The sequence below is a fragment of the Rhinopithecus bieti genome, unplaced genomic scaffold (genome assembly GCF_001698545.2).
Source record: "Rhinopithecus bieti isolate Rb0 unplaced genomic scaffold, ASM169854v2 scaffold_11401, whole genome shotgun sequence".
In the NCBI taxonomy this organism is placed as follows: Eukaryota; Metazoa; Chordata; class Mammalia; order Primates; family Cercopithecidae; genus Rhinopithecus; species Rhinopithecus bieti.
This window is the reverse complement of record NW_016807151.1, coordinates 858,220-884,809: the sequence shown is the minus strand read 5'-3', so window position 1 is coordinate 884,809 and position 26,590 is coordinate 858,220. Positions and strand designations below refer to the sequence as shown.

The 26,590-nt window shown below is 47.4% G+C and overlaps 1 protein-coding gene across 4 annotated transcripts in view; it reads right to left on the bottom strand.

Moving 5' to 3' along the window:
• Positions 1 to 26,590, bottom strand: part of HIPK2 (homeodomain interacting protein kinase 2) — a 165,842-nt gene that overhangs the window by 60,870 nt on the left and 78,382 nt on the right. For all 4 annotated transcript variants that reach the window (XM_017880367.1, XM_017880366.1, XM_017880365.1 and 1 more), the window contains exons 3-7: positions 13,586 to 13,709; positions 12,951 to 13,070; positions 10,753 to 10,839; positions 8,151 to 8,335; positions 1,727 to 1,889 (exon numbers count right to left, since the gene is read on the bottom strand). In XM_017880367.1, coding sequence (XP_017735856.1) covers positions 1,727 to 1,889; positions 8,151 to 8,335; positions 10,753 to 10,839; positions 12,951 to 13,070; positions 13,586 to 13,709 — 679 coding nt within the window. The remainder of the gene's footprint in view (positions 1 to 1,726; positions 1,890 to 8,150; positions 8,336 to 10,752; positions 10,840 to 12,950; positions 13,071 to 13,585; positions 13,710 to 26,590) is intronic.

The following is a 26,590-nucleotide window of genomic DNA, read 5'->3' as shown; positions in this document are numbered from 1 at the left end:
CCCCCCCCGTCTGGTAAGGGACCACAGTTCTCCAGCCTGGCAGAAAGACATCCGTGGGAAGGACAGCCTGCTGGGGAGACTCCACCTGACATGACACCTGCATTAGAGGGGTGCTCCTTCCTCCTATTTCTCAGATGCCTTTGATACCTGATGGGGCAGATGACAGATGGGGACAGGTAGTTTGGGGTTAGGGAGTTAAGACCAGGTGTCTCATGAGGGCTGGTGGGAAAAACAAATATCTTCAAGGAGGTAGTGAACAAAACCATGCTGATTTTTGTCAAGAAGCTCACAGGTCTGGCTATGGATACCTTAGCCTTAGGGCTTGGCAAGGTTTGTTTTCGGACTCCCAACAGCTCTTTCACCCTAAGGAGAGCTTCAAGGATGCAAACGACCCGCAGCGGGCAGCAGATTCCAGGTGGCTCTCCTAGAATTTGGGCAAAGGGAGATGGCAGGCTGGGAAGAAAAGCTAGGCCTGAGCAGGGCAATGTGCCACAAGGATGGCCTAGGGAAAAAGGGTGGGAAGGGGAGGGGCTGAAAAGCAGGTGGCACTGACTCTTCAGTGACAGGAGGGACCTTTTAAAAAGAATGGACATAAGGTATTCACATTTCAGGTACACACACATCCACACAGAAGTCCTGTCATTCCAGATTGACATTAAGACCAAAAATCTGGGGACCCTTCTTTGGGGGAACCAGGAAGATTGAAACATGGGAGTAGGAGTTACAGTTTCTTAGACACTAGAGGCAGTCTCAGCTCGGACTTGGAGATTATCCATTCAATAAATATTGCCTGGGTGTCATCCAGGTTTCAAGCAGTATGTTAGCTGCTCGTTCTGCCAATTTCCTGGAAATCTGTGGGAAGAAAACCTTAGCTTCCTGATCCCATTTAGTTCCAGCTGCTGGGATTCTGGTGACAGGCTGATGAACTGATTTTCTCCATGACTCGGAGAAAGGACAGGTTTTATCTGTCCCAAAAGGAGATCAGGTAGATCCAGTCATGTGGGGATGAGGGGAAGGGCCTGAACTGGGTGATTCCCTGAAGTTCTAGAATCTTTATTTTTTTTTTAGATTAAATCCATGTTTCCATGATCTTTTTCTTTGTTTTCTGAGACGGGGTCTCACTCTGTCCCCTAGGCTGGAATGCAATGACATAATCATAGTTCACTGCAGCCCTGAAGTCCTGGGCTCAAGTCAATTATCCTACCTCTGCCTCCTGAGTAGCTGAGACCATAGGCATGCACCACCACACACAGCTACTTTTTGTATTTTTTGTAGAGACGGGGTCTCACTGTGTTACCCAGGCTAGTCTTGAACTTCCTGGCTTTAAGTGATCCTCCTACCCTGACTCCCAAAGTGCTGCGATTATAGGCATGAGCCACTGTGCCTGGCCAGTTCTGGAATTCTTTACGAGGCAGATATCAGGCATAAAAGGATGACAGCACCCCCTTCCCCCTATTCTCACATCAGGTCAGAGGAAAGCAGTAAGGGGAACCATCTCAGAGAGAATGCTCCTCACCAGTCCTTTCTGGGACCTGTCAATGGGGCCCGTAGTCAACAAAAAATGTGCCTGGGTCCCTCAAAGGAAATAACCTTGGATGCAAATAGTTTGTTCAGTTGTTGAATATGACAGCAGGAATTTGGTCTCCTGACTAGGTATGATGGAAAATACAACTTCTGAGGCTCACACCGTGCAGCCCCGCCTCTTTCCCCTCTGCTCCCCACTTACCTGGTTGTGGACCGTGGTCAGCTGGTTGTTAAAGGTCATGGTCAGGTTGGTGGACGTGCTGGGGGCCACGTGCGTGATGAAAGGGGTTTTGCTCTGGTTCACTGTGTCATACATATTCACCCGACGCTTGCAGATCTCCATGTTCTGGAAACATGATTTGACGCTGTTCATGCAAAAGGCAGAGGCATATAGAGACATAAGGGAAGGGGAAGAGGGTAACATGGGATGAAGGGGAGAAAACAGAGAAAGAAAAGGAGAGAAGGGTTAATTCAGGAAACAGGACAAGCACGGAGACTAAACTTTAGGTCTAAGTTTCTTGCATTGCTTGTGCAAAGTCTGTGCATTTGCAACAGGCACGGTTATTTAGACGAATTTCCTCCAATGCCTTACTACCCTTTCTCCACATAGGTTCTACACATCACAACAAAACTGACTGCTCACAACTGCATTCTCACTCAGATCCACCTGCAGTGTCACTGCTCATTCTCAACTCTCAGCCTGGTTTCTGGCCCATAAACCAAAGCATAAGCTCTCTGAATGGGAACATTAAGTAGTCACTTACAACCCGTTATAACCCGCCGCCACCTTTCCCAAACACAATCCTTGTGGTCACCTTCTTCAGCTACCCTGGATCACCAGCACCACCTAGGGGACGGCCAAAGAACTCTCCAACCCAGTATGGTGACCCTATTGCCATGCTTTCTCCCACAGGAGTTGTGCAGGTAGATAATGGTAACAGTAATAATACTAACAATTAATAAGAGTGGTTAACATTTATTAGTGTCCTAATAATAATACTCTGCAACTTCTCACTCAGTCCAGCGACATCAATAAGACAGAGACATGATTCTCGTCCCTACTTTACGAGTAAGGCTGAAGCTTAGGGAGGTAGGGAGTTTCCCGAGGATAGGTAATCACTGGCTACTTTCGTGTATACACATACGCACTCTTTCACCAACTTCAGCCTTCATTTTCTTGTCTAAGTCTTGTCCTGTTACATGAAATATAAATTTTCTCCTTTTCTTCCCCCATTGCATCTGTGTATCAAAACAAAACCCCAACTACAAAAGTAAAGTATAAAATTGGTGCTGAAACCAGCATCAAGGAAAAGGAAAGCCACAAATGGCTTCAACCACCCAAATTCTTGAAAATCAACCAAAAAGTGTCCTTCAGAATTTATACAGCACTTCTCATTCATTTCTTGTAGTTAAACTTACTTTTCCTCAAATGCTAATATTCAAGATAATAAAATCCCTTTTAGTCTGTGTGGAGTGGTTCTCGCCTTAATCCCAGCACTTTGGGAGGTCAAGGTGGGAGAAGTTCAAGGGCTCAAAACCAGCTTGGACAACATAGGGAGACCCCATTCTCTATAAAAAAAAATATAAAAATTAGCTGGGTGTGGTGGCACATGCTCATGGTCCCAGCTACTTAGGAGGCTGAGGTCGGAGAATCACTTGAGCCTGCAAGGTCGAGGCTACAGTGAGCCATGATTATGCCACTATATTCCAGTCTGGGTGACAGGCCAAGACCCTGTCTCAAAAAAAGAAAAAGAAAAAGAAAAAAATCCCATTTAATTTTCAATTCAAAATGTCTATTTTACTTATAAAAAGTATCCTACTATTTTAGGATTACAAACATGTACTACTTCAGCACTCTGTGCGTATGCTATCTTTGGGGCTAAGCAGGTGTCTGTGGGCTATTCCCAAACATCCTTGCTGTGAAAAATGCATTCCAAGTTTCAAACAACTGACTGAGACGCCACTTACAGAGTTCTACTTCTTTCTAAGATTCTGACCACTTACACTGCCGGCGACATGCACATGACATAACCATTTACCAACTGATGATGCTGGAGAGAAAAGAAAACATATTGCACGGTATCCCATAGCTAAAAATACTCCTAACAATGCTGTTAATGCCAGTGTGTTTTCAGCTCCTACTAAGCACCAAGGTCCTGTGCATGGAGGCTGTAGCATAAAACCAATGCATTTTGTATTCTTTTTGGATTGGGTTTAAAGCATTTGATGGTTTGGTGACAATTCAACACAAAACTTTCATACTCCTTCAGAATTTTCTAACTGAAATATTTCAAGTTTTGGGTTTTAGGAAAGGGCAAGTACTTTCACTTTAGGTTTATAAGAAAATTGGTTTTAAAAAAATTGTGCACTGGAATCCTGGTATGGAGAAAGGAGTGGGGTCTCTTTCACCTAGTAGCTGTGGCTCAGTTCCCAGGGTTGGGGTGCTACAGCAGCATGGGCCTGGAGGTTTATCCTTGCCCTGGAGTTCTTCAAGGTCTTCCCAGCAAGTTCTAGAGAACTTTAGGGACCAGGCCTACTTTCAGGCAAGCCTAGGTGTGTTCAGAGACCCACCTTTCCTTCTTAGGCTCATTTCTGAGTTCTAACTTGCCAGTGCCCCTCTTGGGTCCCAGACGAAGTTCTGAATCGGTTGCTGATGCTCACTCACCGTCTCCATGTGACCAAGCCGTGAAACACTCTACTGGTGCTTCCTTACAGAATCCAGAGGTTGATGGACTCTGAGGTCATTAAAGCCCCAGGCTTTATGGGGGTGGCTATCTGACTGTTGGTGCAGACGACTAACAGGACTTCTGTAGAGGACAACCCCACCCTCAGTCTCCTATCCATAGCTGTTTCTCAGTCATCCCATTTTACCCCTGATATCAAAAGACAGAACTCATGGAAGCCCTATCCAGTAAATTGCCAAGTTTGCCTTTCTTGGGTACAGATGGACAGCTATGTGGCTGACCCCTATGGCACTCGGAAAAGGACGAATCCAGGCCAGGTGCAGTGGCTCATGCCTGTAATCGCAGCACTTTGGGATGCCGAGGCGGGCGGATCACCTGAGGTCAGGAGCTCGAGACCAGCCTGGGCAACATGGTGAAACCCTGTCTCTATTAAAAACACAAAAATCAGTCGGGCGTGGTGGCGTGTGCCTGTCGTCCCAGCTACTGGGGAGGCTGAGGCAGCAGAATCGCTTGAACCTGTGAGGTGGAGGCTGCAGTGACGCAGTGAACAGAGATTGTACTGCTGCACTCCAGCCTGTGCAAGAGTAAGACTCGACCTCAAAAAAAAAAAGAAAAAGAAAAAAGAAACAGGAAAAATCCCGTAACAAGAGTAGGGAGGGATGGGTCCAGATTCTTTCTTTGTATGGAAGTTTAGTTGTTTCAAGCATCCTTTTACATTAAAGAGGCACTATCTGGTTCTTGCAGTGCCATTTGACTTGCCTCACTGAGAGTAAGACACAAAACTGAAATGGAGGCAGCACTACCCGTGGTGGTGCCGCCCACTCACTTCCCTGTAGGCCAGGAAGGGACGGGTCCAGCCTTGAGACCCAGCCCCCTCTGACTCTGGAGACAGCAGGGCCTGCCATGATACGCACAATTCTCACATCTCCAGGCTCTTCTCACAGGATTCCCTTCCCCTGCTGATCCTTACAGAATCTGTTGCTCTCTTGAGCACACCCCTTTTCCCTGCAGATGTAGGATGTGTTTATTTATTCTTTCACATCCCAAGTACCTCAGGGTTGAGAGGCTGAAGTGAGACCCTCCATTACCTTCCCATCCACCAATGGCTTCCTTTTTTTTTTTTTTTTTTTTTGACGGACTCTCGCTCTGTCTCCCAGGCTGGAGTGCAGTGGCGCTATCTCAGCTCACTACAACCTCCGCCTCCTGGGTTCAGGCGATTCTTGTGCTTCAGCCTCCGCAGTAGTTGCAATTACAGGTGCTCCCCACCACGCCTGGCTAATTTTTGTATTTTTAGTAGAGGCGGGGTTTTACCATGTTGTCCAGGCTAGTCTCAAGTTCCTGACTTCAGGTGATCCGCCCTCCTTGGCTTCCCAAAGTGCTGGGATTACGGGCGTGAACCACTGTGCCCGGCGATGACTTCCTTTCCTCTCCCCTTCATTCACTGAGGCCTTTGCCACTGGCTGGATCTTCCACTCTAAGCCATTCCCTACCTCGCCAGGAAGGCTTCAGAAGTCACAGGTTCCTTGTCAAACACCCTAGCTTCCTGCTTACTTCTCATATCCAGTGACTCCTGTCCTCAACCCAGTACAGCAACTCATTCCCTGGACTGTCAAACCTTAAATTGCTCCACCTCCAGAAACTAAGTTCAAGCATCCTGTTTCCCAGCCACATTCTTCCTCCATCCAGCTCATTCCACTATGACTATGATAACTCTTCTCTGCATTGACTAGAATACCGCGTTTACTTGGATCCCCTCCCATCTTCACTTCCTTTCCCTTTGGGCAAAGCCTCCAATAGCCATCATTCTGGATTACAGTTACTGTCTGGCTAGCCTCATCAGCTTCCTTGTCAATCTGTCTTCTTCTCTTATCAGCCTGGCAAAAATTCCACCTGGACAAACCCAGATCAGGAGACTGATCTGTCTTCTCTATGCCTTCACCTGGGGAGATCAGTTACACCATAAACGATTCATGTCCAACCTCAGGGCTCAACAATTCCACCGTATTTCTCTGGTCAGTTTGCTCTGCCACCTTCTGCTCCAGCTACTTAAATTTTCTACCCTTCTTAAACCACCCTCCACCTTGTTCTCAACAGATAACCTCATTGCCTACTTCTGAGAAGCAGAAGCTGTCTGACAGGACTCCCTCAACTTTTCTCCACTAGACCAGCACATACGCTGCATCCACACGCCCCTCCTCCATCCATCCTTCCAGTGACACTGGCCCATCCCTGTGCTCTGAACCCTGTCTAAAAAACAATCCCCTTGACCCCTCCCCAGTCACCCCTCTTTCTTCTTTTGTATAGCCTCACTTCATGAAAGGTTGCTATTTCTTCACCTCTCATTTGGTCTTTCAACCTGCTAAACTGGTTTCTGCTTTTACCACTCCACTGAATGGCTGCCACTGCGTTACTGACAACTTGCGAATTGTTAAACCCAATGGACATTTTTTTTCCAGGCTCATTTCACTTGTGTGGCAGCAGACAGATCTTTGCTCAGCACACATCTAATCAGCTATTCCCTTGCTTAAAAATCATTTAATGAGTTCCCTTTGCTTTTTGGATCAAGATTAAAAACCTTAACATGTACAGCCTGCCCTGGCTGACTGGGTGCCTCACTGTCTCACCTACTGCCTTCTGGGATGGGTGCATGGTCCTGCCCATGGGGGAGTGTACTGTCCACACAGGCAATGCCCTGCCTGCTCATGCCCATCCTCTTCCTTATCCTTCACAGACCACTTCCTGGTCTGCCCCAAAATGATGCTCCCCTGTGGTATGCTCTCATCACACCTGGTACTTTTCCTGGGAGCAGCCTGCTGATTTGGGCATCACTTGTTTTATACCATTGTCTCCTGTGGATTGCAAGCTCCAGTGGGCAGGGCCGTCTGCTCTGCTCACCACTGTACCCCAGCACACAGCACACTGAATAAATGAATGAACAAATCCAAACCCAAACTAGACTGGGTCCACTCTGGGACGGTTCTGGGAGCAACCTTTGGCCCTGAGACTGGTTTTGCTCTACAGAGACTACCATTTCTGACACCTCTCTTCCTGCACAGATACCCAGAGTCAGGTTCATCCAGCTCTGTGCTCTCCTCTTCCTCCCTTTTCAGTGTGAAGCCAACTGCAGGCCAGGGACCCAATCCAGCCACTGCCCACTTTCTTTCTTTCTTTTTTGAGAGGCAGTCTTGCTCTGTCACCCAGGCTGGAGTGCTGTGGAACGATCTTGGCTCACTGCAAGCTCCGCCTCCCGGGTTCACACCATTCTCTTGCGTCAGCCTGTAGAGTAGCTGGGACTACAGGTGCCCACCACCATGCCCAGCTAATTTTTTGTATTTTTAGTAGAGACGGGGTTTCACCATGTTAGCCAGGATGGTCCTAATCTCCTGACCTCGTGGTCCGCCTGCCTCAGCCTCCCAAAGTGCTGGGATTACAGGCATGAGCCACCGTACCCGGCCTCTTTTTTTTTTTTTTTTTGAGACAAAGTCTTGCTCTGTCACCCAGGCTGATATGCAATGGTGCAATCTCGGCTCACTGCAACCTCCGCCTCCTGGGTTGAGGTGATTCTTCTGCCTCAGCCTCCCAAATAGCTGGGATTACAGGTGTGCCCCCACCACACCCAGCTAATTTTTGTATCTTTAGTAGACACAGGGTTTCACCATGTTGGCCAGGCCGGTCTCAAACTCCTGACCTCAGGTGATCCACCTGCCTTGGCCTCCCAAAGTGCTAGGATTACAGCCACCATGCCCGGCCCTGCCCACTTACATACATGTTTTATTAGAATGCAGCCTCACTCATCTGTTTATGTATTGCATCTGTGGCTGCTCTCAGCTACAGTGACAGCACAGAGTAGCTGTTACTGAGACCTTATGGCCGCAAAACCTAAAATATGTAGTGTCTGGGCCTTTAAAGTTTGCTGATCCAAGTATCAAACAGGACACCTACTGTGTGCTGTGGGGAAAATCCAGTAAGTGTGTCATGGTGACAAAGGGATGGTTCAGGGTTTCGATTGGAGTGATTCTCTTGTCAGCGTCAATGGTCAGCATCTTCTTCAACAGGTCAATGAACTCTCGCCGGTCAGCCTTTTCCACCAACATGTCGCTCCCTTCCAAATCTGTTGTCATGTTCACCTGGATGCAAGTAAGGACAGGTTACCAAGGACGACCCTAGCATGCCTCCCCTCTCCTGGCTCCCCTTATTTTTTGCCCTGTAACTTCCTCCTGATCTCTCAAGCCCCCTTTCTCAGTTCCCAGGAACTCTGCCCCATGGGAGGCACCACCCACATGTTGTCATTGCCCACAGGATGTGGTTTTTCTCTCTGCAGGAAAGGCAGAGAGGGCCTGTGCCCCAGGAAGGGGAGAGGGCTGCTGCTGGGACCTGCAAATATAGCTGAATGACAGGATGTAAACTGCTCCTGCTTTCATCAGTTAAGTTGAAATGCAGCTTTCATCACTCCTCATTAAAAATAACCACAAGATGAAAAGAGTCCTGCAGACTTGCTGCATGACAATGGGAATGTTAATACTATTGAACTGTACCCTTAACAAAGGCTAAGATGATAAATTTTATGCTGTGTGTGTGTTTGCCACAATTTTTAAAAAAGAATCACAGCCAAGCAGTAGAAATAAGATGCAAAAAAGTCTATGTATGTATGTATTTAACCTTTAGAGGGAAGTGGAAGGGCCTGAGTGTGCCCCTCCTCCACCTACAGCATATCATCCTTCTCATGGCTCCCCCATGTAGGGCCAGAATTATTTTAGTCCCTGTGTTCAGTGGAGTCACCTCTGGCCAAGACAGGCAGGATATCTGAACACAGGATTTTTCTTCCAAGGGTGAGTCTATACTACGATCGCCTTTAAAAGGCTTGTTTTGTGGTGATTTGTATATTTTCCAGGACATGGTCTGGAAACCAATTTCAGTTTTCTCAGACAATCTAAGTTACTAATCAACTGACAAGCACACTTTACTCAGAATCATGATTTTTGGTTATACTCATCTACAGTAAGAGGGATGCTAAGTGTTTACTGGTGTATGGCTTTTTATTATTATTATACTTTAAGTTCCAGGGTACATGTGTACAACGTGCAGGTTTGTTACATATGTATACATGTGCCATATTGGTGTGCTGCACCCATTAACTCGTCATTTACATTAGGTATATCTCCTAATGCTATCCCTCCCCCCTCCCCCCTCCCCACAATAGGACCCGGTGTGTGATGTTCCCCTTCCTGTGTCCAAGTGATCTCATTGTTCAATTCCCACCTATGAGTGAGAACACGCGGTGTTTGGTTTTCTGTTCTTGCGATAGTTTGCTGAGAATGATGTATGGCTTTGTTTCTCATTGCTTTAAAGAGAAAATTCACTTTGGATTGTCCTGGTTTCAGACTAGTTTTCACACTAAAAATAGCTGAAGTTCTAGAATTTTCTCTGGGGCACAAAGGTGAGAGCCTGTGGTCCCTGCCAGTGAGCTGAGACTGTGTAGCAGAATGAATTGTATCCCCCTAAAAGTATATTAAAGTCCCAGTCCCCAGTAGGTATGAATGTGACCTTATTTGGAAATAGGGTCTTTGCAGAGGTAATCAAATTAAGATGAGGTCATACTCCATTACGGTGGGCCCAGTGACAAGGCAAGGGAGATGTGGACACAGCACAGAGAAGACACAGGATAAAAGCCATGTGAAGAAGGAAGCAGAGATCAGAGGGATGCAGCTACAAGTCAAAGAATGCTGAGGATTGCCAGAGCTGCCAGAAGCTGGGAGACAGACATGGATGCTCTTCCCCAATGGCCTTTACAGTGAACATAGGCCTGCTGAAGCCCAGCTTCCAATTTCTGGCCTCCAGAACTGTGGGGGAGTGAAAATCTGTTGTCTTAAGCCATCCAGTTCATGGTACCTTCTAACAGCTGCCCCAGGAAACATACACACTCAATCATGAGCATTAAATCCATGGGTACTAATGGGCTGGAATTCTTCTCACGATAACATCAGGAAGATTGGCCAGTACTATATTACAAGTGGGAACTAATAAACTGGAATGCTTTTTTTTTTTTTCTTTGAGACAGAGTTTTGATCTTGTTGCCTACGCTGGAGTGCAGTGGCGTGATCTCAGCTCACTGCCTCCTGGGTTCAAGCGATTCTTCTGCCTCATACTCCCAAGTAGCTGAGATTGCAGGCACTCACCACCATGCCCAGCTGATTTTTGTATTTTTAGTAGAGACAGGGTTTCGCCATGTTGGCCAGGCTGGTCTCCAACTCCTGACCTAAGGTCATCCACCCACTTCAGCCTCCCAAAGTGCTGGGATTACAGGCATGAGCCACCATGCCCGGCCAACTGGAATGATTTTTATGGAGCTGGTATGATGTTTTAAAAATGTTTTACACACCAAATTGTATTCTTACTAAGGTTGGCTGTAACTGTTAAAGGTCAAGGTCAACCACTGCAGCTGAATAATGTGGATTTCAACCCATTATCTTATATTACTATTGCAGAAGTCTTGCTGCCCTTGGTTTTAAAGGGCTTACATTTCATACTCACCCATGAAGCTTACCTGGGCCATATCATCTAAACAGTTGAAAATGTATTTTCTTGCTTCTTTTGACTTAATCCCTGTCTCTGCTTCATGGTCATCTGGTGTCTGCCAAGAGAGGCAAAAGCCAATTGGTAATGTGACTTAGCTCTTCATCACTGGGACTCAAGCCCTGGAATTCCTGTGTCTCACAGAGGGTCTCTTTCCCACCTTTCAGAAGAGATTTTGATTCTTCAGTGGCCTGCATACCTGCAATTCCTTTCTCTCTTCATCCACACCAATCCATCCCTCCTTCCCATGCACACGTGTCAGGGGCCAGCTGTCAGTCAGGTATGGAGCAGTCTTGCTCCATACCACAAGCTGATCAAGGTCTGCTACATCCTTGATCAGCTTACAGCCTTCTCTGAGTCTAAGGAATAAGACAAGATTCCATTGTGGAAAAGCAAAGGGCTTTTCCATGCATTTTCCAATTTTATTTAATAAACCCTTATGCACATAGCTCTTGCTACGTGCCAGACATTGTTCTAAAGCACATTTATTCATTTAATAGTTTTGACAACCACATTAGGTAGCACAATTACTATCCCCATTTTCCAGATGGGGAAACAGGAAGAGAGAACTCAAGGCACTTGCTGTGGTCACATGGCCAATAGGTGGCAGCTGGTCCCAGAGTCTGTGGTTGGGCTGCCCCTCTATTGGCGGCTGAGACACAGACATACATTCCCTAAATGGCTGGGGAAACTGCTGTTTCCAATTACTATGGGTTTTTGGACTCTTCCATGAGGTAATCCAGAGGTAATTAATCCTTAAAATCTCACTCAAGGACAGCACACCTGGAGCGGCTTAAGTCCTGGGAACAGCTGGACATGTGGGACTGAGGCTCTTCAATAAAACCCAGCAGCGAACTCCAGCCTCATCCTCCTCCACTGGAGGACTCTTTTTACTGGACACTCACCCTCACAGTTGCTAAATGCCAGGTCTCCCATCAATAGCCTGAGTGCTTGCTCAGTTCCCAAATCTCTTTTCTCAGTCTTTTGTGACTAGTGGATATATACTATCTTTTAACCATATTAGAATTTGGCTGCAGTTTCCATTAAAAAAAAAAAAACCCAAAACAACAACAAAATAAACATCCACCCACCCTGCTGCACAAAAAGAAATACCTAAAATGAAACATATTTAAGACTTTATTATTTTATTTTTACCAGGAACACACTTTGATTTTAATTGCTAGGCACAGATCAAAGCGAAAGCAAACTATGTTTCTGTTAAAGTGAAGCCCCTGCCCTGGAGTTTCAGGTTTATGGTTACTAGAGTGAACCAGACGCCTCCCTGGGCCTCAGGACGTTCCCATGGGTTCATCAGGCAGCCTCCTTTGCTTGGAATCCCTCTCCCTAACCCCCACCACCCCAGCCGCCACCCTGCACTTCTCTACTGGGCAAACCCGCTTCACTGTTCCTTTTCTTTTTTTGAGACACAGTCTCACTCTGTTGCCCAGGCTGGAGTGCAGTGGCACAATCTCAGTTCACTGCAACCTCCGTCTCCCAGATACAAGCGATTCCCATGCCTCAGCCTCCCGAGTAGCTGGGATTACAGGCGCATGCCACCATGCCCAGCTAATTTTTATACTTTTAGTAGAGACGGGGTTTGACCATGTTGGCCAGGCTGGTCTCGAATTCATGACCTCAAGTGATCTGCCGGCCTCAGCCTCCCAAAGTGCTGGGATTACAGGCGTGAGCCACTGCACTCCCTCTTCATTCTTCAGTGCCCAGTTCAAATGCTCCTCCTTTCCCCTCTGCTGCAGGCAGAACTAAATGCTCTTTCCCCTTGGCACCCACCCATTCTTGACCAGGAACAGGGCCCTTATTACAGAGGGGCGGGAGCCTGTGGCACATGGTCCTGTCTCCCGCTGGAACTGCCAGCTCTGAAGGGCAGAGTGGGGTTTGTTTCTCTCCCTAGCACAAATCAGACAGTCATCAAGGCTTATCGGATTAAATCCTGGGAGTTCAGCAGTCATAATGTGGGACTCTCACAGGTGGTGATAGGCCCAGGGAAAGGGGGGCTTCTGAGCATTCAGATTCAGTCACACCGTGTATAAACAACAGCACCCCAACGCCCTCATTTTGCTGACTAAATCAAAAGCTCCCCACTAATAAATCTATGGCCCTCTTCCCTAAGTGCTGGGCCACCGTGAGGAGTGGAGGGGATGCTCTTCCTACCTTCAGTCTCCACAAAGGATATGGTGAGTCCGTGTCACGGTTGAAAAACCTAGTTGTCTTCGTCCCTGCGCTTAATAAATATTCAGCAGGCAAACCTTGTGTTTGTGAAATATACCGAATCTGCAAGAAAAGATAAGAATGAGGTCAGGGCTTTTCCTGTCACTATACATATGGTACACTAATGGCTCTGCTGGCTTTGAGAAAATGAAAATGACAATTTTGTAGGGAAAGAAGTTAACAAAAAGAAAAAAGGAAAAGGGAAAAGAGAAAGGAGTAAAGGAAAAATAGCAAGGTTAAGGGAAGCAAGGTTTGGGAGACAACGTGACATTCCACAGCCCCCCATTTGTCACGTGATCAATGTTCCACAGTCCCCCATTTGTCATGTGATCAATGTTCCACAGTCCCCCCATTTGTCACGTGATCAATGTTCCACAGTCCCCCCATTTGTCATGTGATCAATGTTCCACAGTCCCCCCATTTGTCACGTGATCAATGCAGTGCTAATCCAGGCTATTTTCCAGATGAAGAATGAGGTCTTGTGAATATCTGTGTCACGTGATCAATGCAGTGCTAATCCAGGCTATTTTCCAGATGAAGAATGAGGTCTTGTGAATATCTGTGTCATCTGGACCCACCTGATCATACTCTGAAGCTCCTGGATATAACGGCCAGCCCAGGAACAGTTCTGCAATCACACAGCCCAGGGACCACATGTCAATTGCCTCACAAAACGGTAAACCAAGGATGATCTCAGGGGCCCTGAAAATGAAGAATGGAAGAAACCATTAGCAAGTTGGAAATGCAGGCAGCTGTTTCTATATGAATACTATCTTTCAAACCTGGGGTGCCGTTACTGCCTCCTCTTCTGAAGGGCCTGTGGCTCCCAGGAGAGGCGCTGTGCTACTTTGGCTTCGTCCCCTCCATTAGTGGAGGACCCACTTAGAAGGCTGGCTGAGATGAAGGGTAAGTCTGTCTTTAGAACACACCTACAGGGAACCACACCTACTGACTTCAGTACTTTCACATGCCAATCAGATGAGCTAACAACCATTTTAGAGATATTCTGAAGTCATCTTTTGTAGCTGAAAGTCTGGGAAACTAATCTTCAGAGAATGCCTGGTTTTTACAAAGCAATTCTGAAATGCAGGTCTTCTATTTTCTTCTGTCTATCTAGAGATGGGAGCTCACTATGTTGCCTAGGCTGGAGTGCAGTGGCTATTCACAGGCATGATCATAGCTCCTATAGTCTTGAACTTCTGAACTCAAACAATCCTTCTGCCTCAGCCTCCTGAGTAGCTGGGTCTACAGGAATGCACAACCACACCCAACTCAAGGTATTCTATTTTCAGGAATATGTAAAACAAGCTGCCCCCCTCCCAAAATGATGGGATTAAGTCCAATATCTGTTCATGCCAATTATCTTGTCTTAAGAATTTACATCACACTTTCTTAAGAAAACATTGCTTTTTTTTTTATTAACTTCTAAAAAGCTAATCTTCTTAAAAGTTACCTAATATTACAATTATAGAACTCCATTCATCAATGCAGAGTCTTGTATCAACCAGGATTCCAGCATAAACTCCATGACCAACCTGTTCCTGAATGTAGGAGTTCTGTCCCTTCAAGGAAATCACCTAAACCCCAAGAGAACATTTCACAGGGAGTTGGTAATCAACACCAAAGAGACCACCCAGCTACATCTTCTTTTCTAAGAATTGGTCATGATTAGGTAGGGGTATGTTTTGGATAAAACCAGGCTCAAATTTGAGATATGAACACAGCTTATGTTTTTTTAAACATATGTCTCAAGGCCAGGCGCAGTGGCTCATGCCTGTAATCCCAGCATTTTGGGAGGCCGAGGCAGGTGGACTGCTTGAACCCAGGAGTTCAAGAGCAGCCTGGGCAACAGGGTAAAACCCTGTCTCTACCAAAAACAAACAAAAAAACCCAAATTAGCAGGGTGTGGTGGTGTGTGCCTCTAGTCCCAGCTACCTGGGAGGCTGAGGTGGGAGGATTGCTTGGACCCGGGAGGCAGAGTTTGCAGTGAGCTGAGATTGCACCACTGTACTCCAGCCTGGGTGACAGAGATAGACCTTATTTAAAAAAAAAAACAAAAACAAAAACAAAGAAAAGTGGCTGAAGGCACTCTACTGATAATGAAATGCATTAGCCTGACTTTTGTCTTCTCTATAAATTTTCCACCTGACTAAGCGATGCTAGAAGAGGCTACCTTCCCACCCTTTCTGCAGCCTGCAGTGGGAGTGAAGGGAGCTGGGGAGCCCTTTCTCGGTTACCTTTCACCCACCTAGCATGAGAGTGGAGAGGAAGGGGACAATCAGAAACACCCCCACTGGTCTTGGATCTTCTAGCTGAATTTTTCTACTGAAAAGCATCTCCTTTTCCCCTTCAAATTTATTCTCATTGGTATCTTTTTTCTTTATATAATAGTATTGAAAAGAACAAAACAAACAAAACCCAAAAATGTCTTATTACAAAGTTTTGATTTTTCACATGTAAAATGGAGTTTGGCCGGGGTGGTGGCTCATGCCTGGAATCCTAGCACTTTGGGAGGGTGAGATGGGAGGATCACTTGAGTCCAGGAGTTTCAGACCAGCCTGGGCAACACAGTGAGACCCTGTTTCTAAAAAAAAAAAAAAATGGCTAGGTGCAGTGGCTCGGGCCTGTAATCCCAGCCCTTTGGGAGGCCAAGGTGGGAGGATCATTTGAGGTCAGGAGTTCAAGACCAGCCTGGCCAATATGTTGAAACCCTATCTCTACTAAAAATACAAACATTAGCTGGGTGTGGTGGCGCATGCCTGTAATCCCAGCTATTCAGGAGGCTGAGGCATGAGAATCGCTTGAACCCAGGAGGCAGAGGCTGCAGTGAGCTGGGACGGCACCACTGCACTCCAGCCTGGGTAACAGAGTGAGAGTCTGTTGCAAAAAGAAAAAAAAAAAGTTAGCTAGGCACGGAGGTGCGCACCTGTGGTCCCAGCTACTCAGGAGGCTAAAGTGGGAGGATCGCTTGAGCTAGGAGTTTGCAGGTGCCATAAGCCATGATTTGCACCACTGCACTCCAGCCTGGTAACAGAGCAAGACGCTGTCTCAAAAAAAAAGGAGTTTATTCCTTTCCTCAGAACTGGAGACTGGGTACTGGCTACTAGGTGCTTCTAGAGTGCCAGCCACAGTTGCTGGTCTGGGCAGCAGGAGGAGTGACCGCTGGGGGGTGGAGCGAGTTGCCTTGGTGCTATTTAATGAGCCTTCCGTTGTCCCCACCCCTTGCTGCTGGGCATCTTCAGCTGCCAGTGTTCTGCTTGGCACTTCACCCCCTCTTTGGCCTTTGTCTCCTTTGGTCCCCACATTGGACCGTGCATGTAGCGTCAGGGGCCACTCTTACCGGCACTGATGAGCTGGGGATGCCTGTGGTGGCACGACATGTCCCTGCAGCAACCTCATCTTTCACGTGGCCACGAGCCCGCCACCTGCCTAGGCCACCTGTGTCAGTGTTGGCCATACACCAGGGCCCCCAGGTTCACTCACCATTGTGTGTAACTGATGAGATTACTGCCAGATTGCCTCTAGCAGTGCCTTTAGAGATCATTTCAGTTTATTTAAAAAATCACATCCCTTAGAAAAGAAGGGATTATCTGTGTGTGTTTTGTTTTGTTTTTTTTTTTTTTAAATGAGACAGAGTCTCTCTCTGTTGCCCAGGCTGGAGTGCAGTGGTGTGATCTTGGCTCACTGCAACTTGTGCTTCCTGGGTTCAAGCGATTCTTGTGCCTCAGCCTTCCAGGTAGCTCGGATTCCAGGCACCCACCACCAGGCCTGGCTGATTTTTTTATTTTTAGTAGAGATGGGGTTTCACAATGTTGGCCAGGCTAGACTCAAACTCCTGATCTCAAGTGATCCACCTGCCTCAGCCTCCCAAAGTGCTGGGATTACAGGCAGGAGCCACTACACCAGGCCAGAAAAGAAGGGAATATCTGAAAAGAACACAGTCAAAAAAGTATTATGGTGTCAGAACCTGTTTCTTTCTGCCCTCCCTGTTCTAGAGTCAGGGGTGGCCTCTTGTCTCCTCTCACATGGATCTAGGCCTCTTCATGGGAGGAGAGTTTTGGCCTGGACTGCTTGCTGAAGGATCAAGCACATTCTCACCTCTGTCCCCCGATTCTTGTCACCTGGCCCCTTGGCTGGCCCCTGCCCTCTTGCAGCCTGACGTTTGGATGCTTGACACTCCAGTCTGTAGGTCTGGATGTTTGACACTCAGGTCTTAGGAAGAGGCCAGTCTGGCTCCGGGGGACTTCTCTGAACTCCACTACATGCCTGCTCTTCCTATCAGGTTAGTTACATGGTTCTCATGGCCCGGAAGGCTGTTCCTAATCCATGGAAACCTCGTTTTCCAGTTTCTATTCCCCAGTGATGAACAAGGCAGACTGCAACAGCTAAAACGGCCACACAAAGGCACTTTAGTGATGTTCTTTAGCAGGAAATACCAGACAGATTTTGACGACTGACATGACATGAACGGGGCCTGTGAAAATTGCTTGTAGTCCACCAAGAAAATGAAATGGCAGCCATTCACGGTACCATGATACATGCTGCAGAATATTCCTGCTGTGACCATAAAGAACAAATACCCAGACATCTGGCTAGGTGGCTGGGAGACAGTACTGTCCACGAAGCCCTCCGATGCTGGGAAAGCCACATCAAAGCACACAGGACAATTCAAGTCGAATACAAAACGTCTGTCACAGAAACACACAGACATAAAAATCGAGCCGACACAGCACACCACATGCTCTAGCGGCTCCCACGTCAGAAAACAAAGCAGAACACAAGAACGAAACAGAACACAAAAAACACAACAAAAGCCCCAAACACAAACCTCTCCTAGTCCCTTCATCTCCCAGCAGCTGTTGCCCTAGTTCTTGGCTCCCCTTCAAGGCCCACTCTCTGGAGAGTCATCTCCCCCTGCGGTTCCCACCTCTTCACCTCACAGCATTTGCTCAGCCTCCTCTAACTGGAGTTGGACACTCTGCATCACTGATGCGCTGCACTTGCTGAGATCAGCAGTGATCTCCATGCTGTCACATCCGTTGATCAACTTCTTAGCTCTGTGACTGGGAGCTGCATTTCTTTCATGCGGGTGATCGTTCCTTCCTGCCCTAAAACACTTATTCTTGGTTTTCATGGCATCGCTTGCTCCCCATATCTGTCCCGCCTCTCTGCTTGTGGCTTGCCCATTTCCTTTGAAGGCGTGCCCTCTTCTACCCAACTGCTGTGTGTTGGCCAAGTCCTAAGCCCGCCTCTTCTCTCCTTCTACCCTTGCCCTAGATAATTGTTATGGGTTGAACTCTGTCCCCCCAAAAGTTATGTTGAACTCCTAATTCCTGGCACCTCAGCATGTGACTTTATTTAGGAATGGAGTTGTTGCAGATATAATTAGCTAAGATGAGGTCATACTGGAGTAGGTGGGCCCTAATCTAGTGTGACTCACATCCGTATAAGAGGGAAATCTGGACATAGATACTGACACAGCGGCAAGATGCTCATGTGAAAAGTGAGGAAGAGACTGGAGTGATGCGGCCACAAGCCAAGGAACACCTGGAACCACCCGAAGAGGGAAGAGACAAGGAAGGCTCTACCCCTGGAGCCTTCAGAGGGAGCATGGCCCTGCTGACACCTTGATTTTGGATGTCTTTTGTTTTAAGCCAGTATTTTGTGGTATCTATTTCAGCAGCCCTAGGAAACTGACTCAGTCATCTTACTTAACTCCACAGGTTTAAATTCCATTTGTATTTCCAGGTTTGTCTCCATCTTGGAATTCTCCTTCTGGCTCTAGATTTACATTCTGGAAGCCTGGTATTGCCTCTGGAATGTCTCATAGTTATCTCCAATCCTACAAGTCTAGAAGGGAACTCTTCTGTGATCCCCCTCTCTAAACATATTCCTTCCACTGTCCTCCTCATTTTATGAAATGGAATCACCACCCTCCAGCTGCTTAGGCAGAAATCCAGGAAAGATGTTTGATTTCTTTATCCCCATTATCTATACACTAACATGGCCAGCTCCAAAGTCTCAAGTCAGCCCCTGATTCTCCATCCCCCCTGCCGCAGCAGAGGAGCTGGTCACCCCTGCATTACCTGGAGCTTCCACCACAGCTTTTCCACTTGTCTCTCCCTTCCTCCTGCCCACTTCCTCCATGGCAGCCACAGGGAACAGATGGCACTCCCCCTTGCTTAAGCCTTCAGGGGCTCCCCACTGGACTTGGAATGAAATCTAAACCCCTTCATGGCCATGGGGCCTCCACGACTGGGACCCTGCCCACCTCTCCACCATCCCTGCCAACCACTCTCCTAGCTCAATATGTTGCAGGCCCATCAGTTTCCTTTCTATTTCCAAGAGTACCCGGAGCTCCTTTGGAGCTAGAGTCTTCATGGAATGCTGTTGCTTCTGCCTTAAATGCTCTCCCTGCTGGCTGTCACACGGCTGCCTCCTTCTCATCCCTCAAATCTTAGCTCAACTGTCACGCTACAGGCCTCCCTTGACACCAGTTAGTCTTCATATAGGGTGCCATAAATGCCACTTCACAGCACTTTCTTAACCTGCTCGCTGTCTGTCTTCCCTGACCAAGTCTATGAGGGCAGCACAGGCATTCGGTAGCCACTCATTAAGCATCTGTTGATCAAATAAACCTTTACTAAATATAAAAAAGTGTTAAAATATGGATTAAGACAAAGCTCTAAGGCAGTGCAGACAAAAGAGAGTAGAAGGGCTGAATCGTTATGCAGCAATCAAGGCTGGGCATGAGGGGGCAGGATTTAGCCCAAGGAGGAGGAGGAGAAGCTGAGGCCCAGAGAGGGGCACGAGCATCCTGGCTCACACTCACCTGTCCAGGACAGACAGCAGGAGTGCCGAGGACAACTAGTTGTAGGTGGCCAACAAAAGAATTACAGTAAAAATGACAGAAGGAGCAGGAGGGGTGGAAGTGGCACCTGGGTCATGCAGGGTTAGGACTTGGGACCTCAGGGATTTAGCCCAAACCTCTTATTTTATGGCCATTGTCATTACACCCTCTAGAGCCTCCATCTTAGCTCTTCTGTTGAAGCCTTTTTATCCCGCCCGTCCCACTGCAACATGCTAAATCACGTGCTCCTCCACCTGGGCCTCACCACAGCCACCTGCTGCTCTCTTGCCTTTGGTTTGAACCTTTTCCGATCCCCTCTGGATCCCTCTCCCATCCCTAAGGGTGCAGCCTTTTCTCTGTACTCATGAGACATATTTCGGATACAGCCTGCCCCCTTCCCTGCCCCCTTCCATTCTTCCTTATTCAAACAGACAGTGCCCACTGTCTCTGTGCTGGCTCTACCAGGTGATAAGGATACAAAGATCAGTGACATACTCAGACCAGATTGATCCAATAAATACTAACTGAGCACCCACTGGCCCCACAGAACCATCTTAAAGAAATTCCTCATCGCTATTTTGGGACATCAAAAATAAACATATATATGAAGTGTCAGACAAAATCTGCACCTAAGAAAGAAGACTCATTCCTTTCCAACATTCCCAAAGCAAGCCACTAAACATCCTTGTTCTGGGGAAAGAGAGTAAATAATTGTCATTTTTGACACATAAATACGTTTGCATATCTGCCTCTACTATACCTCCTGGAGGGCAGGGTCTGCGTCTTACTTGTCCTTGATCCTCAGCTTGGCACACAGAAGCTGCTTCATAAACAGCTGCTCAACACCCAGCCCATAAACCCTCAGGTAAGGGAGGTAGTTCGCCATCTGGCCCCTGGGAATCTCTGGGGACTTCAGACCATTTTGCTGTGATCTGATCTTGCAGAGGCCTTGTCCCTCTCCTCTGCTAGTCTATGAGGCTCTGAGGTACTAGAAGTTCAAAGTCAAGTCTAAAATGTTTCTTTTTTTTTTTTTTTTTTTGAGACAGAGTCTCGCTTTGTCACCCAGGCTGGAGTGCAGTGGCGGGATCTCGGCTCACTGCAAGCTCCGCCTCCCGGGTTCACGCCATTCTCCTGCCTCAGCCTCCCAAGTAGCTGGGACTACAGGTGCCCGCCACCACGCCCAGCTAATTTTTTTGTATTTTTTTTTTTAGTAGAGACGGGGTTTCACCGTGTTAGCCAGGATGGTCTCGATCTCCTGACCTCATGATCCCCCTGCCTCGTCCTCCCAAAGTGCTGGGAGTACAGGTGTGAGCCACCGTGCCAGGCCGTAAAATGTTTCTTTTCATCCAGCCACCTGAAGTATGTTGGATGGTTGCTAAAGCATGCATAGTCTTCAGGGAAGCTCATTCTTACTGATGGTCATTCTGAGCCAGAATCTGTTTCAAGCTGTCCTCACTCACTTATTAGAATATTCAACCACCATTTACTAAGTGTTTCCTCTGGGCCAGGTACTGTGCTGGGTGCTAAAGATCAAAAAGTAAACTAGACCCCATGGCTCTTCCAGGAGTTCACTGTCTAACCAAGGTAGCAGCATAGTGACATCTGACATACAGTGTGTGAAGTGTGTACGCAGTACACAAAGATGTGTATGCAGTACACAAAGATGGGGGAAACTGGAGGAGAGAGAGCAGGATGGGCTTCCCAGGAGGAGTCTGAGCTGAGCCTTAGTAAGTGGCCAGGCAGGGGTGGCCACCACACACAGAGCAGTGCAAGTCCCCCGACCCCCATGTCGCTGCTCTATCTCCAGTGTCTAGCATGCAGCCTGGGCATGCAGGTGCTCCATACACATTTGTAGAAGGAATGAATCTATGCCAAGGGCACACCCCCAGCAGTTGCCAGTTTTCCTCGGAGCTGGCAGTGCCACCTTGTCAGTACCTCCTATGTGAGAGGCAGACAGCTTGGCCTTTCTGTTTCAGAGTTTACATGGTTTTTTGGGTTAATCATCACATTTCAGTTGCTTCCATGGGGGCTGTTTCTGTTCTCGGTTCGGGTTCAGGCAGGTAGGGCTGTTGGTTCCTGAATGCGGTGAGTGGACATCTCCAGGTTCTGTTATAACTGATCTCTCATTTGCTGTTCCTCACCTTCCCTGCTACAGCTCCACCCCATGGAACCATTTTAAAGAATCGCCTCATTACTATTTTGGGACATCAAAAATACTTTAAACACACATGAAGTGTCAGACAAAATCTGCACCTAAGAAAGAGGGGATAATTTCTTTCCAGCGTTCTCATAGGAAGACACTGAAAATTCTATCTTTCTATAGAAAGAGGAAAAACAACTGTCATTTTGGACACCATCAATATGGAAGTTTTGATAATTTAGCTCCATTCACTCTCTTGACTGCACACACTGAGAAGCATTCCCAGGTCACGTCCAGATCATGTGACCCTGCAGGGGAATGGCCTCCAGTGGAGGCGTAGAGGCTGCGGAAGTCAAGAGGTTGTGGCCCACACTTGGGATCCCAGTGTTCACGGGGTCGAATCCCAGCCCTGTCAGGTACTGCTATGTACCTACTTCTGGGTACGGGTATGATGATTAGGTGAAACAGAGCATCAGAGGGGGCACCTTGCATAGGCCTGGCATAGAGTAGGCAGCCGAACAATACTTTACCACTTGTCTATAATACATCTTAAGTCCATGTGAAAGCAATGAAATAAACAGATCATCCCTCTTCCTTATTATTATTATTATTATTATTATTTTTTCCTTTTTGAGACAGGGTCTCGCTCTGTTGTCCAGGCTGGAGTGCAGTGGCACGATCTTGGTTCACTGCAACTTCCTGGGCTCAAGCAATCCTCCCTCCTCAGCCTCCTGAGTAGCTGGGACCACAGGCATGCACCACCACACCCAGCTGATCTTTGTATTTTGTGGTAGAGACAGGATTTCACCATGTTGCCCAGGCTGTTCTTGAGCTCTTGAGCTCAAGCAATCCTCCCGCCTCAGCCTCCCAAAGTGCTGGGATTATGGGTGTCAGCCACTGCACCCAGCTTCCTCATTTTATGAAGCCACTTACTTTCTGATATGGAATACTCTGTTGAAATATATTAAAGCATATACACTAAACAACTGTTTCATTTATTTACATAAAAAGGTGAAAAGATTAATATAACCAACAATGAAGTACCTACCACCTAGCTTTAGAAATAAAACTCCCTGGCCAGGCTTGGTGGCTCATGCCTGTAATACCAGCATTTTGGGAGGCTGAGGTGGGTGGATCACCCGAGGTCAGGAGTTCAACACCAGCCTGGTCAACATGGCGAAATCCTGTCTCTACTAAAAATACAAAAATTAGCCGGGCATGGTGGCACGCACCTGTAGTCCCAGCTACTTGGGAGGCTGAGGCAGAAGAATCACTTGAACCCGGGAGGCAGAGGTTGCAGTGGGCCGAGATTGAGCCACTGCACTCCAGCCTGGGTGACAGGGCGAGACTCCATCTCGAGAAAAAAAAAAGGAATAAAACTCCATATCCTGGCCGGGCGCGGTGGCTCAAGCCTGTAATCCCAGCACTTTGGGAGGCCGAGACGGGCGGATCACGAGGTCAGGAGATCGAGACCATCCTGGCTAATACGGTGAAACCCTGTCTCTACTTAAAATACAAACAACTAGCCGGGCGACGAGGCGGGCGCCTGTAGTCCCAGCTACTCGGGAGGCTGAGGCAGGAGAATGGCGTAAAAAACCCGGGAGGCAGAGCTTGCAGTGAGCTGAGATCCGGCCACTGCACTCCAGCCTGGGTGGCAGAGCAAGACTCCGTCTCAAAAAAAAAAAAAAAAGACTTGAAAAAAAAACAACAACAAAACTCCATATCCACAATCCTCTTGCTTCTTCCTTGTGTAGGGAAATACTGCCGTAACCTAGTGTTCCTTTTATTTCATCTCACATGAATGCTGGGTACCTGCAGTGCACTAGGCAATGAAGACTGAAAAGACAGCCCTGCCCTTGGGCTGCTTGGAGTCCTAACGGTGTGCCAGGCTAGAGGTCAGAGTGATGCCCAGGGGACACAGCCCAGGGAATAGGTTTGGGAGGGTGATCCCGTGGGTCTGAGGGCCCCGGCAGGCAGAGTCAACCCGTATTACTGTGTCTGCTTATGGCATCAGTGGCAACAAGGGCTGTGACACAGGATTCAGGGTACAGTCCCTTGCTCACCCCAAACACTTTGGGCAAGTCTGAGACCAGAGTCAGTGTCTTGCTCATTTACACAGTTCACCGATAAAATAAGGGCAGGGTTCTCTGCCACTCCGAACTTGGGCAATGAATCTGCAACACTAATCGGAGCGCACAGGCAGAGCTGTGCATTTCTGGAAAAATGTTACTCAATTTCTCTGAGTTTTTATTTCACCATCTATAAAATGTGATTATTAATCTCGCTTTTTCTCTTGTCTCTATGGCAGCTTATGAAGATAAATTATGGTTGGCAGAATTATAAAGCAGTTTGAACTCCTTGGAAGCAAGGCACTCTATTAGTCCATGGTATTTTATAATCACTGATATTATAAGGTGTACTTGAATTGAACTGCAGTGAAAAAGTCCGTTCCCACAAATATATGTAGATTGAAAGTAACCTCAGTATGGCTGGGGCAGAAGCAATCAAAATGTAAAATTGTATTTCAGATGGGTTGTTAAATCTTATGTTTCCACTGCAAAAATAAGGAGACTTGTATTGCTGTCTTGAGCTCTGAGCTGCTGTTTGAGCTGGTGACTGGGAGTGGGAGGCGAGGGATTACAGTGAAGCAGTGCAGGACCCGAGAAACAGTGGTGGAAATCTGAAGAGCAGGGAGGAGGAGGAGGCTATTTTAGAGGAATTGGAGGCAGAGGTAAGAGAGAGCTGTATAGAAGACAGTCAGAAAGGCAAGGGCTGGAAAGCACCTTGGGGCAGCCGCATAGAGAGACAACATGCCCTGTGACCACAGGCAAGCCTGCCGGGAAAACAGGGGCAGCCTCCCCACAGGATGAATCCACACCATGACTGGGGGGATCTGGAGGGTCCAAGTGGAGATGCAGATGGCCATCGAGGTGAGCTAATCCCAGGTCAACCTGTGATTTGATTCTGAAAAAGACACAGCTTCCTAGGCAAACAGGAGACCAGAGAGAAATAGCTTTGTCTTTGATTAGGGTGTTAGGTAGACAAGCAAAAGGAAAAAGGGACCCAGAGACGAAGCTCTAGAACCAAAACACAGGGGGAGGTTGACAAGGGGCCCACCCATTGTGCTGGCTTCTGCAGAGCCATCCTTGGAATGGCCAAGCCAAACATCATGGACCCCAAGATCTCTGTGCACTCTGCAGCAGGGTACTTTTGCCTGGTTAGAAGCTGAAGAAATTAGGATGGAGAACTGCTGCAAGGGAACAAGGTTCTGACTCCAAAAGGAGAGCTGGGGGAACAGACATGCCACTCAAACTTCTGGGTGGTTGCAGTTTGATGTAACACACGTAGCACCACTGTTGCAGAGATGTTCTACCTAAGGGGCTGCTGCTGATGTCCATCCAACTGTGTGCTAAGGAGGATCATTTCAGACCCTCACTGATGATTCTGTCATAATTGAGTATCTTCAGCTATCACCAATAGAAGTGCTCAAGACTTCAGAATGAACCATCATATCCATATGGAGGTTGACATAATTGCAGTTGGGTCTAGATGTTGACATCATTCTCATGTCACACTTGGACAATCTCCTAAAGGATGCAGGCTTTCTTCATTCAACTGGCCATTCCCTGTATAATGTTAGAATCAGAGTGGCAGTTTTTTCTATTCATACTGGCAGTGAACACCTTGGCTCTGAATATGTACTAAATACACACACGCACACACACACACTTTTCACGCTGATCCTTCCTTCCTAGTCCCGCTCCAACTCTGCTAAGTGTAGCACCAAAATCTAACTCACTTGCTTACACGCCAGAGGAGAAGGTTGCATCTGCAACTGAAATGAATATAATCTCCAAAGGCTTCTAGTGATGTTGGTGTAAACTGGAAACCAGTTCTCAGATGTCCAGAGCATATTGGCCTCTAAATTTGTGGTTATGTGCTTGTGCATGTAGAATAAAGTGAAGAAAGTACAGCCAGGGACATGGATCTACCTAAACGATATTGACTTGACTTGGTGAAATAAGAAAAGCAACAAGGGAAGTAAAGGAAAGAGAAGAAAAAAAGAAAACCATAAATTGTAATGTCAACGAGGAAGGTTCCTAGAAGAACCAGCTTGGACTCCGTGGTGAGGCATTTCAAAGGTACTCACGCTGCCCTGTAATTCCTGTGATCCTTATACTCCTGACATGTGCTGTGCCTGCTTTACCCATTCCCAGCCTGGGTGGCCCAGTATCCCCCAATCTGGTCTCCGGTGGTTTTACCATGAAGCTCTGTGTTGCTGGAGAAAGCCTTTTCTGGCCTCCCAGCACTCTACCAGACGATGGTGTCACCAGGCCAGGCTTTATGCTTGGTGACTTTTGCCAAAGAATGTGCTCAACAAATGTTTGCAGAAGCACAGCTGTGCTCTGCCACTGCGCTCAGATGAGGCTCCTAACCAGGTGAGCGCAAAGGCCAGAGGCCAGGAATCCTAACACAACACAGTGGCTGAGAAAGGAGCCAGGCCTCAGCCATTCTTTTATGATGGCCCTCACCATGGATCCTTTTGTTGGTTGTTTTTCTTCCGATTCATTGTTAGCCTGTTGACTGAAGCGG